The sequence below is a fragment of the Pelmatolapia mariae genome, linkage group LG12 (genome assembly GCF_036321145.2).
Source record: "Pelmatolapia mariae isolate MD_Pm_ZW linkage group LG12, Pm_UMD_F_2, whole genome shotgun sequence".
In the NCBI taxonomy this organism is placed as follows: domain Eukaryota; kingdom Metazoa; phylum Chordata; class Actinopteri; order Cichliformes; family Cichlidae; genus Pelmatolapia; species Pelmatolapia mariae.
In genome coordinates this window covers 13,023,613-13,034,924 of record NC_086237.1, presented here as the reverse complement: position 1 = coordinate 13,034,924, position 11,312 = coordinate 13,023,613, and the positions used below count along the sequence as shown (strand labels likewise).

General features: G+C 39.5%; 1 protein-coding gene across 1 annotated transcript; it reads left to right on the top strand.

The window, feature by feature from the left end:
- The first annotated feature begins 617 nt into the window (after positions 1-617).
- Positions 618-5,825, top strand: prkab1b (protein kinase, AMP-activated, beta 1 non-catalytic subunit, b). The gene is made up of 8 exons (XM_063489441.1): positions 618-939; positions 1,107-1,270; positions 2,675-2,844; positions 2,933-3,026; positions 3,147-3,261; positions 4,674-4,807; positions 4,911-4,979; positions 5,140-5,825. The coding sequence occupies exons 2-8, from the start codon at positions 1,124-1,126 to the stop codon at positions 5,215-5,217; spliced, it is 807 nt and encodes a 268-aa protein (XP_063345511.1). The 5' UTR covers positions 618-939; positions 1,107-1,123; the 3' UTR covers positions 5,218-5,825.
- Positions 5,826-11,312: the final 5,487 nt, after the last annotated feature.

The window sequence follows — 11,312 nt, the reverse complement described above, 5'->3', positions numbered from 1 at the left end:
ATGGCAGATCTCTGCCCCTCCCTGCTGGAGGTTTCTTCCTGATTAAAGCGTTTTTTTCTCCCCACTGTCACCAAGTGCTTGCTAATAGAGTTTTTTTTTATGGTTTTGGATTTCTCCGTATTAGTTTCTGATATAAAGCACCTTGAGGTGACTGTTTGGCACTATATAAATAAAACTGAACTGACGATAAAACATGCAGAAAAGTGGAAATAGGCACATATAGTTTGAGTCCAAAAAAATTCAAAGTTTTAGTACATACACTATGTTGTGCATTTTCTTCTAAATGCATTCGAAAACCTTTAAAACCTTAAAAACTGTGACTATATGTTTCCAAAAAAATCGTACTTGAATGCGGATGATAACGTCCAAGTCTCCTTTTCTTTGGGCATTTCAATGATTTCATATTAGAAGCCTAAAGCTAGCTTCACGTTTACACCTGCAGCTGTGTATTGGAATTAGTAGCCTGTTTTCAACGCGCCCATGGTGGGACACGACCTATAAAAAGATGTTTAATGAGTCCGCCGCAGTAAACGAGAAGGTCGGGTCAGTGACGACAGGGCAGCAAACAGTTAAACTGTCTTTTTAAAACGAGCACAGGAGGCGGAAGAGGTGTGTTTTCAGCAGGCCTTCAACGCCAGACGCTGAAGTTTCTGCTAAACGGCGAAAGTCATCAGAGTACGGCTGATTAAGACGGAATAAAACTAAAATAAGGGCAGCGGAAGGTAAAAAACGAAAGAAAGAAAGGCCAGGAGAAAACTTGACTGCTGTTTTGTATTAGTCCGCGGGGACTGAGGACGCCGCTCGGCTCTGGTGTTTTCAGGCAGAGGAAAACTTTCAGGAGACGGAAAAAGCAACGATAAGGACACAAGAATAAAAACACCCCGACCAAGGTGCTCATCTTGCCTGCAGCAAGCCGAGGCGCCACTGGGAGGTTTTTTGGTGGGTTATTTGTAGTTGTTAGCTGGCTAGAGTCCAGCAATCATTGTTGCTGCTGTTGTTATTAGTGGATATGTGAATTGTATCGCGAAGGGCCCCTGGTGGTCATTGTAGGGACCACTGCGGGGCTCCCGGTATACTCTGCTGACTTGATGCGTTGTCTCTTGCAGTGTGTGAAGCCATCAGGATGGGGAACAGCAGCAGTGACCGATCCAGTGGAAGTCATGGTGAGAGGTCATACAGAGAGGGACATCATGGAGGGAAGGAGGCTCGTTCTAACATCATGATGGACAGCGCAGATGATGCAGACCTTTACCAGAGAGAGGATCAAAAGGTATTAGAGCAAGTTTACACCATGAACTCTTAAATAAAACTTTCTGTTCTGTCCCATTGCACTGGATAGCAAGCGCCATGCAGGCTTTTGGACGTAAATTTGTTGTTAAATGAGTTGGTACCAATTGTTGTACAATTAATCAATTTCCCCCCAACCACAACTGGTCGCCGTGGATGGCGGCCAGTCCCTGAACCTGGCTCTTCCGTTTGAGGCTTCTTCCTGTTAAAAGGGAGTTATGTCACCAAGTGCTCGCTCAGAGCAGGATTGTGTGATTGCTGGGATATTCTCTTTATTGTATGGTCCTTACCTGATGATATAAAGCACCTTGTAACAGGTAACTGTTGTTGTGAATTGACGCTATATAAATAAAATTGAATCAATACCTCTTTTATATATATATGGTTTTTACACTGATATGTATGAAATTGATTGATTGATATAGCTTTATTAGTCCCACAAGGGGAAATTTCATGTTAAATGGTAAATATTCAGATCATAAACATCATTCTTAAACCTTTTATGGTTTAGAGTGTTTTTATTTTCCCTATGAAACAAAGATTCTTTGCAGTTTTTTGAAAAGTGATTTGGAATACAAATGTCAAGTATTAAACAGCCAACCACAAAGCCTTTAAGCAGTTTTCTAAAAGCAGTCTGGTACCCAAAATGGTGCCATCTTTGTGCAGTGCACAGTTACACTGATTATCCACCACAATACAACCACTAACAGGTGATGCGAATAACACTGATCACCTGATTGCAATGCCAAGTTCTCCTAGGAAACACTGGGTCTTGGCATTCACGTGGATTTTATTTTTTTGCAGATATTGGCAGTAAAAGAGGGGCCTAAACTAGAATTATTAACCAGAAGGTTTTATTTTTACGACTGATCAGAGTGCAGTGTAATGGAAAACAAGAGGCAGGATAACCAGTTTAATTAATGCTGAGGCAACATGTTGACACTACCTCGGAGGAGGGAGATAAATCCAAAGAGCTTAACGTCTTGTAAAATAGTTGGTGCAAAGTGTCAGTAATGTGTCAAAACAGTAAAATATGGTCTGTTCAGAATGTGCAAACTGTGTGTAATGGATGCAAGGAAGGCTATATATTCTGTTAGTGATGTGTACATAAGTCAAATGTTAAAACAAAGATTTGTCCAACAGTTTGTTTTATCTGACCTATCTCAAATTCCTGATTAAGTTAAATTAAGTCTTTACTTTTTGTATCTGATTGGAGGGTAACATCAAAGAACATATCATAAGCTAAAGATATGTTTAAGAGGTTACACATACAAAAAGCACTTTTCTGTATCCTTTCGTGTTTTTCTAAGTTTGCCATTCAGTCTGGAGAAAGACTGCAGGTGCTCTTGCTAACATGGCAGTAATGCAGTGATATCATGCTTCTCAGTCTCCACAGGAATTACAGGAGTTTCTGGCCTGGCAGCAGGACCTGGAGAGTGACGCTAAAAATCTAGCACAGGCCAGACCGACTGTGTTCAGGTGGGCGGGCGCAGCGAAAGACGTCTTTGTGTCTGGCTCTTTTAACAACTGGTCTACCAAGATCCCACTCAACAAAAGGTAGTTTGAGTCAGGGGAAAGCAGCCTCAGAGATGCTTCACTATTTAAACTTATTAAAAAGTAACAAGCGGTTGTTTCTCAAACCCAGTCGGAATAACTTTGTGGCTATTGTGGACTTGCCTGAGGGAGAGCACCAATACAAGTTTTGTGTGGATGGTCAGTGGATCTTGGATCCGGCTGGGGTGAGTGGAGGTTTTACATTTTAGGGTCACTAGTTTACTCTTATTAGTGGTTTACACTTGGAAGTGTGTATCATTACATTACCTTTTTAAAAAATTGTAATTTTTTATGCTCTCACCCAGGCCGTGGTAACGTCTAAAACTGGAACGGTCAATAATGTCATACAGGTGAAAAGAACAGACTTTGAAGTCTTTGATGCCCTCAGGATTGACTCTCAGGACTCGGCTGACGTCTCAGGTACAGAAACTTATTAATTTGTAACTCAAAAACTTGGTGTGGTTCTGTAACTCCAAAGCATGTTCAGACTTAGGCCATATTGCTTTGTATGCTCACAATTTTGGATATTTGGCTGATTATTGCTTTGATGATTGTACCCTTAGCAGCCAGCTTGTTAGGTACACCCATTCAGCCTGTTGTTAACACAAATATCAATCACATGGTAACAACATGGTACATTTAGGCATGAAGCTGAAGTTCAAACAAAAATGCAGAATGGAGAATAAAAGTGATTTTTAAGTGACTTTGGCGTGGTTGTGCTGCAGACTGGTCTGAGTATTTTAGAAATGGCTGATCTGCTGGGATTTTTCCCCCACAAAACCATCTCTAGCGTCTCTAGCTAACGGAGTGGGGGGGGGGGGAAAGAAAATATCCAGTGAGCGGCTTTTCTCTGGGAGAAAATGCCTTATTGATGTGAAGTCAGAGGACAATGGCCAGACTCCTTGAAGCTGACAGGAGGACAGTACAAACTCACGAACACCTCGTTACAATTAAGGTATACAGCAGAACATCTCTGAATACACAACACATCGAACCTTGAAGCAGATGGACTACAGCAGCAGAAGACCACACCGAGCTAAGAACAGGAAACTGAAGCTATAATTTCTGTGGGCTCCCCATTATGTAAACAACATAATCCTTGTATCAGTTCAGGCTGCTGATGGTGTATTAAAGTGAGCAACACCAGTCTACCCTGAATATTGCTGATGTTTGAGATGACTCAGATTATCTCAAACTGGTTTTGGTTTGTTAGTTTTTTAACATTACAGTTGGTTCACTGCTCTCAAATGGCCATTGTCAATCCAAAGAGCACTTTGGGATGTGGTGCAACACAAGAATTCATATCATGGGTGTGCAGCTGTCAAATCTACAGCAACTGTGATGATGTCATATCAATGTGGACCAAAATCTGAGGAATGTTTCGGCACCTTGTTGAGTCTATGCAGCAAAGAATTACAGCAATTATGAAGGCAACAGGGGTACTGGCAGTTTTTACCTAATAATGTGGCTGCTGACTGTAGATGAATAATTGGAATCGAGTCCAAACTTTATAGCTGCCTGATTTAATAAAGATTATTGATGGAAAAGCCTTTGAATCGATTGTCCCAGAAAATGATGGTCTACATGCGCTGAAACAGGTAAAATAACTTAAGTAGTGTCGGTGTCCAAAAATATGCAGACTGCAGCTGCAACATTTTGGAGGAGTCTGGTTTTTATTTCAATATTGCATATTGTTTTTTTTTTTTTTGTTTGTTTTTTTTTTCACTGGCATTTGTTCACAAAGGGTCCTTGAATAATTCTGTCTGCTGTATCTCTCTGTAAAGCTTTATTAAGGCGAAGTTATTTATTTGCATTTGATCACTCTTTCCCAGACTTGTCCAGTTCTCCTCCTGGCCCCTACCTACAGGACGCATATGTAACCAAGCCAGATGACAAGCTCAAACATCCTCCTTTCTTACCTCCCCACCTGCTGCAAGTGCTGCTCAACAAGGACACTGGTATTTCTGTAAGTACAGGCTTGAAGCTGTTATATACATTTAATTATATAATTATTTATATGCATATGTTTAATTTTACGTTTGATTCATCCTGCTGTGAATTTTCCACAGTGTGACCCGACTCTGCTTCCAGAGCCTAACCATGTGATGCTAAATCACCTGTATGCCCTCTCCATCAAGGTAACAAATTGAATAGATTTTTTTTTTTTTTTTTTTTTTTTTTTTTTTTCCCCCCAAATTGTTAATGCTGTAGTTCAGATTGTGATTGTCAGTTCTCACGGTGCTGTGTCAAAATGTCATGCCATCATGTGATTGTGGGTTGCTTTGTTTGTTTTTAAAGGACGGGGTGATGGTTCTCAGTGCAACACACCGATACAAGAAAAAGTACGTGACCACTCTTCTGTACAAGCCAATATAATCCACGGAGGTGCGCTCCCTCCTCCTCTTTTGAAATCAATCTGTTGGTGTACACAGCCGCTATCTGGACTGCTTTGCTGAAACTGGACCTAAAGTATCTTCCTGATATCGGTTTAAAACATTTGATAAAGTTATTGATTTTGAACTGTTCTATGATCTCAGAATTTGAAAATGTTGAAATGTTCAATGTTTGCAAATACGTGTTATGTTAGAGCAGGCCGGTGTTTTAAAAGACTTCATTCCAACTTGACCCTGATTAATTAATACAAGTGTGGTTACTGGAGACCAAAATGATGAGGACGGGGCAGATCTGTAATCGTTGAACTCTGACGCCAAGCCTCAATTTTGACCTTTGTATTGAAGTGACCTGGAATTGCCTGAAACTGAGACTTGAAAAATGTTAGTTTTACTAACCAGGAGGCTAGCACCGCTGCATCGGCTCTCCTGACACGAGGAAATGGACACAAAGACACTAAGAGGTGGAAATGTAACATGTAATGTATTTCATATGATTCCGTTGTTGTTGTTGTGTTTTTTTGTTTTTTTTTTAAATACGTTTTTCACATGACACATTATAAATCAGAAATAGAATGAAATTTTCATAAAAAAAATGACTGCAAAAATCCATTAGTGCTATGAGTTTTCCTTTTTGTTTGTGTGTGTGGTTTTTTTTTTTTTTTCCTTCTTTTCTTTTTTTGAGGTTGTATGATTCGGTGCACACACTGGGCTTTAGAAACCAGGTTCTTGTTTTTGTCGTGAATTGCACGAGTACACACTTTATTTTTAGTTCAGCATGAGATGAGCATCAGTGTCCACCTGTGGAGCTGTTCTTATTTTTTTGTTTTGAATGATGCAATTTGTAAATTAATATACAAAAACAGCTGTAGTCAACATACTCAACAGTATGTTGACTCTAAGCATAAGCATTCGCTGCACCTACTGTATCTACACCCAGGTAAAGATTCACATAATCAAATTGTTTTTAAATTGACTTGATGAAAAGCAAAACCTGAAAATGGTTCAATTATATATTTTCAATCTTTTTCTTTTTTTTCCCCCTGTTGTTTGTGCCCATAAAGAAACAGGTTTAGCAGAGTGAAAATCAGGTAAGGGAAGCATGACAGATGTTTACTTCTATTACACAAACATGTAGGTAATGGATAACATGGACATAAATAACATGGACATATTACAGAATGTTATATTACACTATATTTCTAATCAGCTTGGTAGCTCTTTCTCTTGACACTTGATGGAGAACACATTTTGGGGTCAACTTGAAAGAAAGGCACATGTGAAATGTAAAAGTCACAGCAATGACATATTTAGGTGAAAACTGTTATGCAGCATTTAGAATCCCCATATAGCGGTATCATTTCCCAAAATATGCCAATACAAGGCATTTAATTCCCCCCCCCCCCCCCCCCCCCCCCCCCCCCCCCCTCCAATCATGGACCATCTTCTAATTCAGTGAATGACGGTCAGCTTATCATTGATCTTTCCACTCAAATGTGGCTGTTCTTCTCTGTCACCCAATTGCAGCTGCTGCTTCATCAACTGCAAAGCAAACAAACCCTCTATACTGAAGCCTTCCTACTGCAGGATGTCACTGACAGTAGCCTTGTGCATAACTGCAAGTTGTAATAAGAGGCTGCAGACCTCAGATTTTTAGGGAATTCTGGTGTAGACGATAAGGCATGCGTTTATGAGTATTTTATTTAGTTAGCAGTAGTTTTCAAGTCTCTGGGATTTGGGTCATCCCACTAACACTGTCATCTTTACTCTCATGGAGTTATGTGCACTGTCGATGACTTTTACAGCTGGGTGGCGATGTTGGTCCTCTTGAGGTCTTTATAGATTTGAATTGAATCCTGTCTATAATCTATGTGTGATCTTCTACAGACACAGCAACGAAACTGAACTTTTGAAACGAGGTTAAACAACCAAAGGCTTTCTTCTTTAAATTAAGGAGGCTGATTTAGTTGATCACAACAGCAACCTAGTAGTTTCAGGGTTTTGTGGAGGCTGATCACTGAAGTTGAGGAAAATTACTGATGTCTCCTGTCAGACTACATAGGATCACCACAATTTACAGGCGATTTTAAGTTTTGAAAAGCCCCATTTGTGTGTGCGTGTGTGTTACTGGGGATATTCTGTCACTCCAGAACAATGATAAACTGTGTCACATTTAGTCCTGGACAAGTAAAGAAGAAGGAAACATGAAATACCAACATGATGGTCGTGCAAATTAATATTTGTGATGGGAAAAAGCTATGAAGGCCATGTTCTGTGCAAAAATACTTTTCAAATTATATTATTACTGTAGTCAAATGAACAAGTTGTAATCCACCATCACTTAAATAAGAAAATAAATCAGCAAAGAAACTTTTAAATAACCAGTCCTTAATTCAGTTTTTGGTTGATTCTCGTGTTTTACTGTGCTGTGTTAAATGACTGGGTTTAGTTAGGCTTTATAATCAATTCAATTCAAACTTTTATTTATATAAATCTAATTGACAGCAGTAGTTGTCAAGGGTACAGTATGTGATATAGACCCTACAGTATTAGAGAGAAAACCCCAACAATCAAATGATACCCTATGAGCAAGCACAGTGGGGAGGAAAATCTCCCTCTTAATAGGAAGCAACCTCTGGTAGGGTCGTCATCTGCCATGACTGGTTTGGGGGTAAGGGTAAAGAGAAGAGAGCATAGAGACAGAACAAAAAGCACAGTGTGGGAGATAAAAGATAAAGGTTAATGACATGCAGTAGTAGTATAAACACACTGGAAGTACTCACTGCATCATCACAAGTCCATCAGCAGCATGAGCCTTTAGTATCAAAAGGGAAAGTTTTAAGCTCAAAGTTAAAATTAAATAGATGGTGGGAAGAAAGGGAGAGAAGGGAGATAGGAAACTAGTGAGTGAAGTGGAAATGAAGGGAGAGAGCCTGAGAGGGAGAAAAGGAGAGAAGGTAGGAAGATAGAGTGGGAAGATGCTGTGAAGAAAGGGAAATAGGGAGGGATTAAGGAAATGAAGGACAGAGGAAAAAAGGGATAAAGATTGGAGGAAGGGGAAAAGAGTAGGAGGGAGATAGAAATATAGGAAGGGAGGAAAGAGATAACACATGAGTATAGGTAGGAGGGAGAGAATGAGGAAGATATGGAGCGAAGGAAGGGAGACAAGGGAGGAGGATCAAGGGAGAGGTGAATACAGGGAGGGGATGGGATGGAGGGAGGAAAAAATGAAGGTAAATAGGGATGGAGAAAGTTGGAGGAAGTGGGCGAGGGGTAAATACAGGGAGGAAGTAAGGAGATAGAGATGGAGGGAGGGTGGGACAAATTAAGGCACATACGGGTACATACTAATAGAGTTAGAGGGAGGGAAGACAAATAAAGGGAGGGAGGGAGTGTGTGTGTACTGTGTGTTACGCACTGATCAATAATCAGTCATTTGTTCCATTATAAGTGGTCACACTAATGGAAGCAGAGCAGCTGCAGACAGTCTGACTGTAATCTGATTACATTTCATATTGAAATGTCTTCACAGACTGAGATTCAGTCAGTCAGAGTCTGAACTTCAACATCTTTTTCACTGAAAGTCACCTAAATCAGTCCCACTGGCTCAACCCAGAACCGGAATCACCTAAAGATGTCACAGGCTCTGTAAAGGATCCGCAAACCGTGCCCAGGTCTGCTTGCACGGCGGACTCGGACATAAGTCAGACACAAGACTCAGAGTTTATTTTTAAACTCAGTTTGTTGAACAAGCTGCCTGGTGTAGGGTCCCGGTGGTCTTAGGACCATAACCAAATGTTCTTCTCTTTGTTTGAGGTGTGCAAATTTATCTCCACCCCTGCACTGAGACTAATAGATTTAATACCTGACACTTGTAGTGTTCAATCCTAAGTCTACTTGCAATCACACCTACAGAGAAAAAAAAAGTTAGATTTTTTTCTATGCAGGTGTGAAAAAAACACTTTTAAAGGTGTTTTTATTGATTAAAAACACCTTCAAAAGTGTCAGTTTTCACCAGATTCTCACAATAATTGAACTTACCACAGCAAAAATTGTCTTTAGGCCAGTGGAGCCAGGTTTCTGGTTTGGGAGCAGACAATTAATGCCTGACTAGTTTGTGCCGTTCTGAAGCTGAATCCCAATCCCAATCTTTTTATACTATTGTTAACATTGTTAATCAGAACAGTTTTCTTCTCTCAAGCCACAAAAGTTGGTGATCAGCCAGACTGAACATATATCTCCTCTGATGCATGTCTATAGTTTGGATTTAGAAGTCCTGATCAGAATCCCACAAGGGATGCTCTTAATGAGCCATAAGAAACGAAAACCATCTGCGTGGAATATGGTGTTGCGGACAGCCATTTTTCTGAAGATGAAAGTGTGCAATTATTCTTCATCATACTTCGAACTCATCAGATTTAAAAAGTTAAGGACACTGATAAAACACTGTCTTTAATATGTGTTGATTTTTACTGTGTAGTTATACATGTCATGTACAACCCAGTACAGCACCACAAAAGCACTGTGCTGTATGCTCACACATGCTGGAGTTAATCATCTCTACAGGAGGCGGTGCCTGATAACACTCTCGCTGATCATACCTGTGTTTCCTCTGAGATAACTATCTCCATGTACAGATGCTCAGTCAACTTGGTGAAGCCCTGAAAACACCCGTGTATTATATTTGTAGGCATAAAAGACATTTTATAACATAACAAATACGTTAATATGAAAAAAGAAACTTCTTGCGTCACCAGTCACTGAACTTCTGTCCCTTAAAGTGTGCAATGAATACAGATAGATGAATGAGACACTCCGTAAATAGTCAGCAAGTGTCTTCTGTCAGATTTCAACTACAGCACAACATGGAGACGTCTCTAGGTAAAGTTCTGAAACATGGAGAGCAGCAGCATTTCAGTCTTGGTGGTTCCAAATAAAGACCAAAAAAGTGCACTGAACAAAAAACCCCACAGATTTACCAAAGTTATCTTCAATCCAAAGTAATGTGATGTTAAAAATGACAAAACAACCCATCAAATAATTGCACAAGGCACATTAAAATAATATTAAGAAATCACACAAGTTCTTTGTTCCCAGAGTTCGTTGCAAGGATGTGTCAGAGTCAGTGTTGGGCAAGTTACTTTGAAAAAGTAATTCAATTATAGTTACTAGTTACTTCTTCAAAAAAGTAACTGAGTTAGTAACTGAGTTAATATTATTCTAAAAGTAATTAATTACTTGAAAAGTAACTATTGCGTTACTTTAAAAAAACGTTTAACCCTCTGGGGTCCAGGGTATAATTGGCCATTTTAACTACTTTTGATTTTCCCTCCACATTTTACCTTTAAAAACTATTTACTTTGCCTTGTTTGGTATCATCCTTTTCAGCACAACCTCACGTGTCTGAATTTACAGTTATGTTTTCATTTTGACATACTGTATTAACACAATTGATCTAAAATCAGACAAAAAACATAAAATCAGAGTAGAAAAAGTTATATTCTTTACTGTAACAACCACAAACATCTTTAATGAATCATATTTCATAACTTTAAATGCAAATATAAATTGTCAATTTTAAAATCCTATGCACAAGTTTACTTTTAAAATAACCATTTCAAACTATTTACAGAACAATCAGCTGTTCTGCATCAATACGATGCCACACAAATTATTTGTGCCACTCCAAATATTTCTGTCCACTATAAAGGAGAACATCACAGCCTGATACCTGCAGGTCTGACAGCAGCAGGTGTATCACTCCTTTTTCTACCTGGAGACAGCAGTCACCTTATTGCTCTGACACACAACACAAAACTATCCACAACACTACACACTAACTACACAAGACAACACATTAACTACACACTCCAAACACGCTAAACGTCACAAATCTCTCACATCTCAAAACTCGCTCTCTCTCTTTTTCTGCTCTCTCTCTCTCTCTCTCTCTCTCTCGCCGTCACTCCTAAAACTTCCGCTGTTTTTTTTTTTTTTGGTCATAAGCAGTGATGGGAATAACGGCGTTACAAGTAACGGCGTTACTAACGGCGTTACTTTTTTCAGTAACGAGTAATCTAA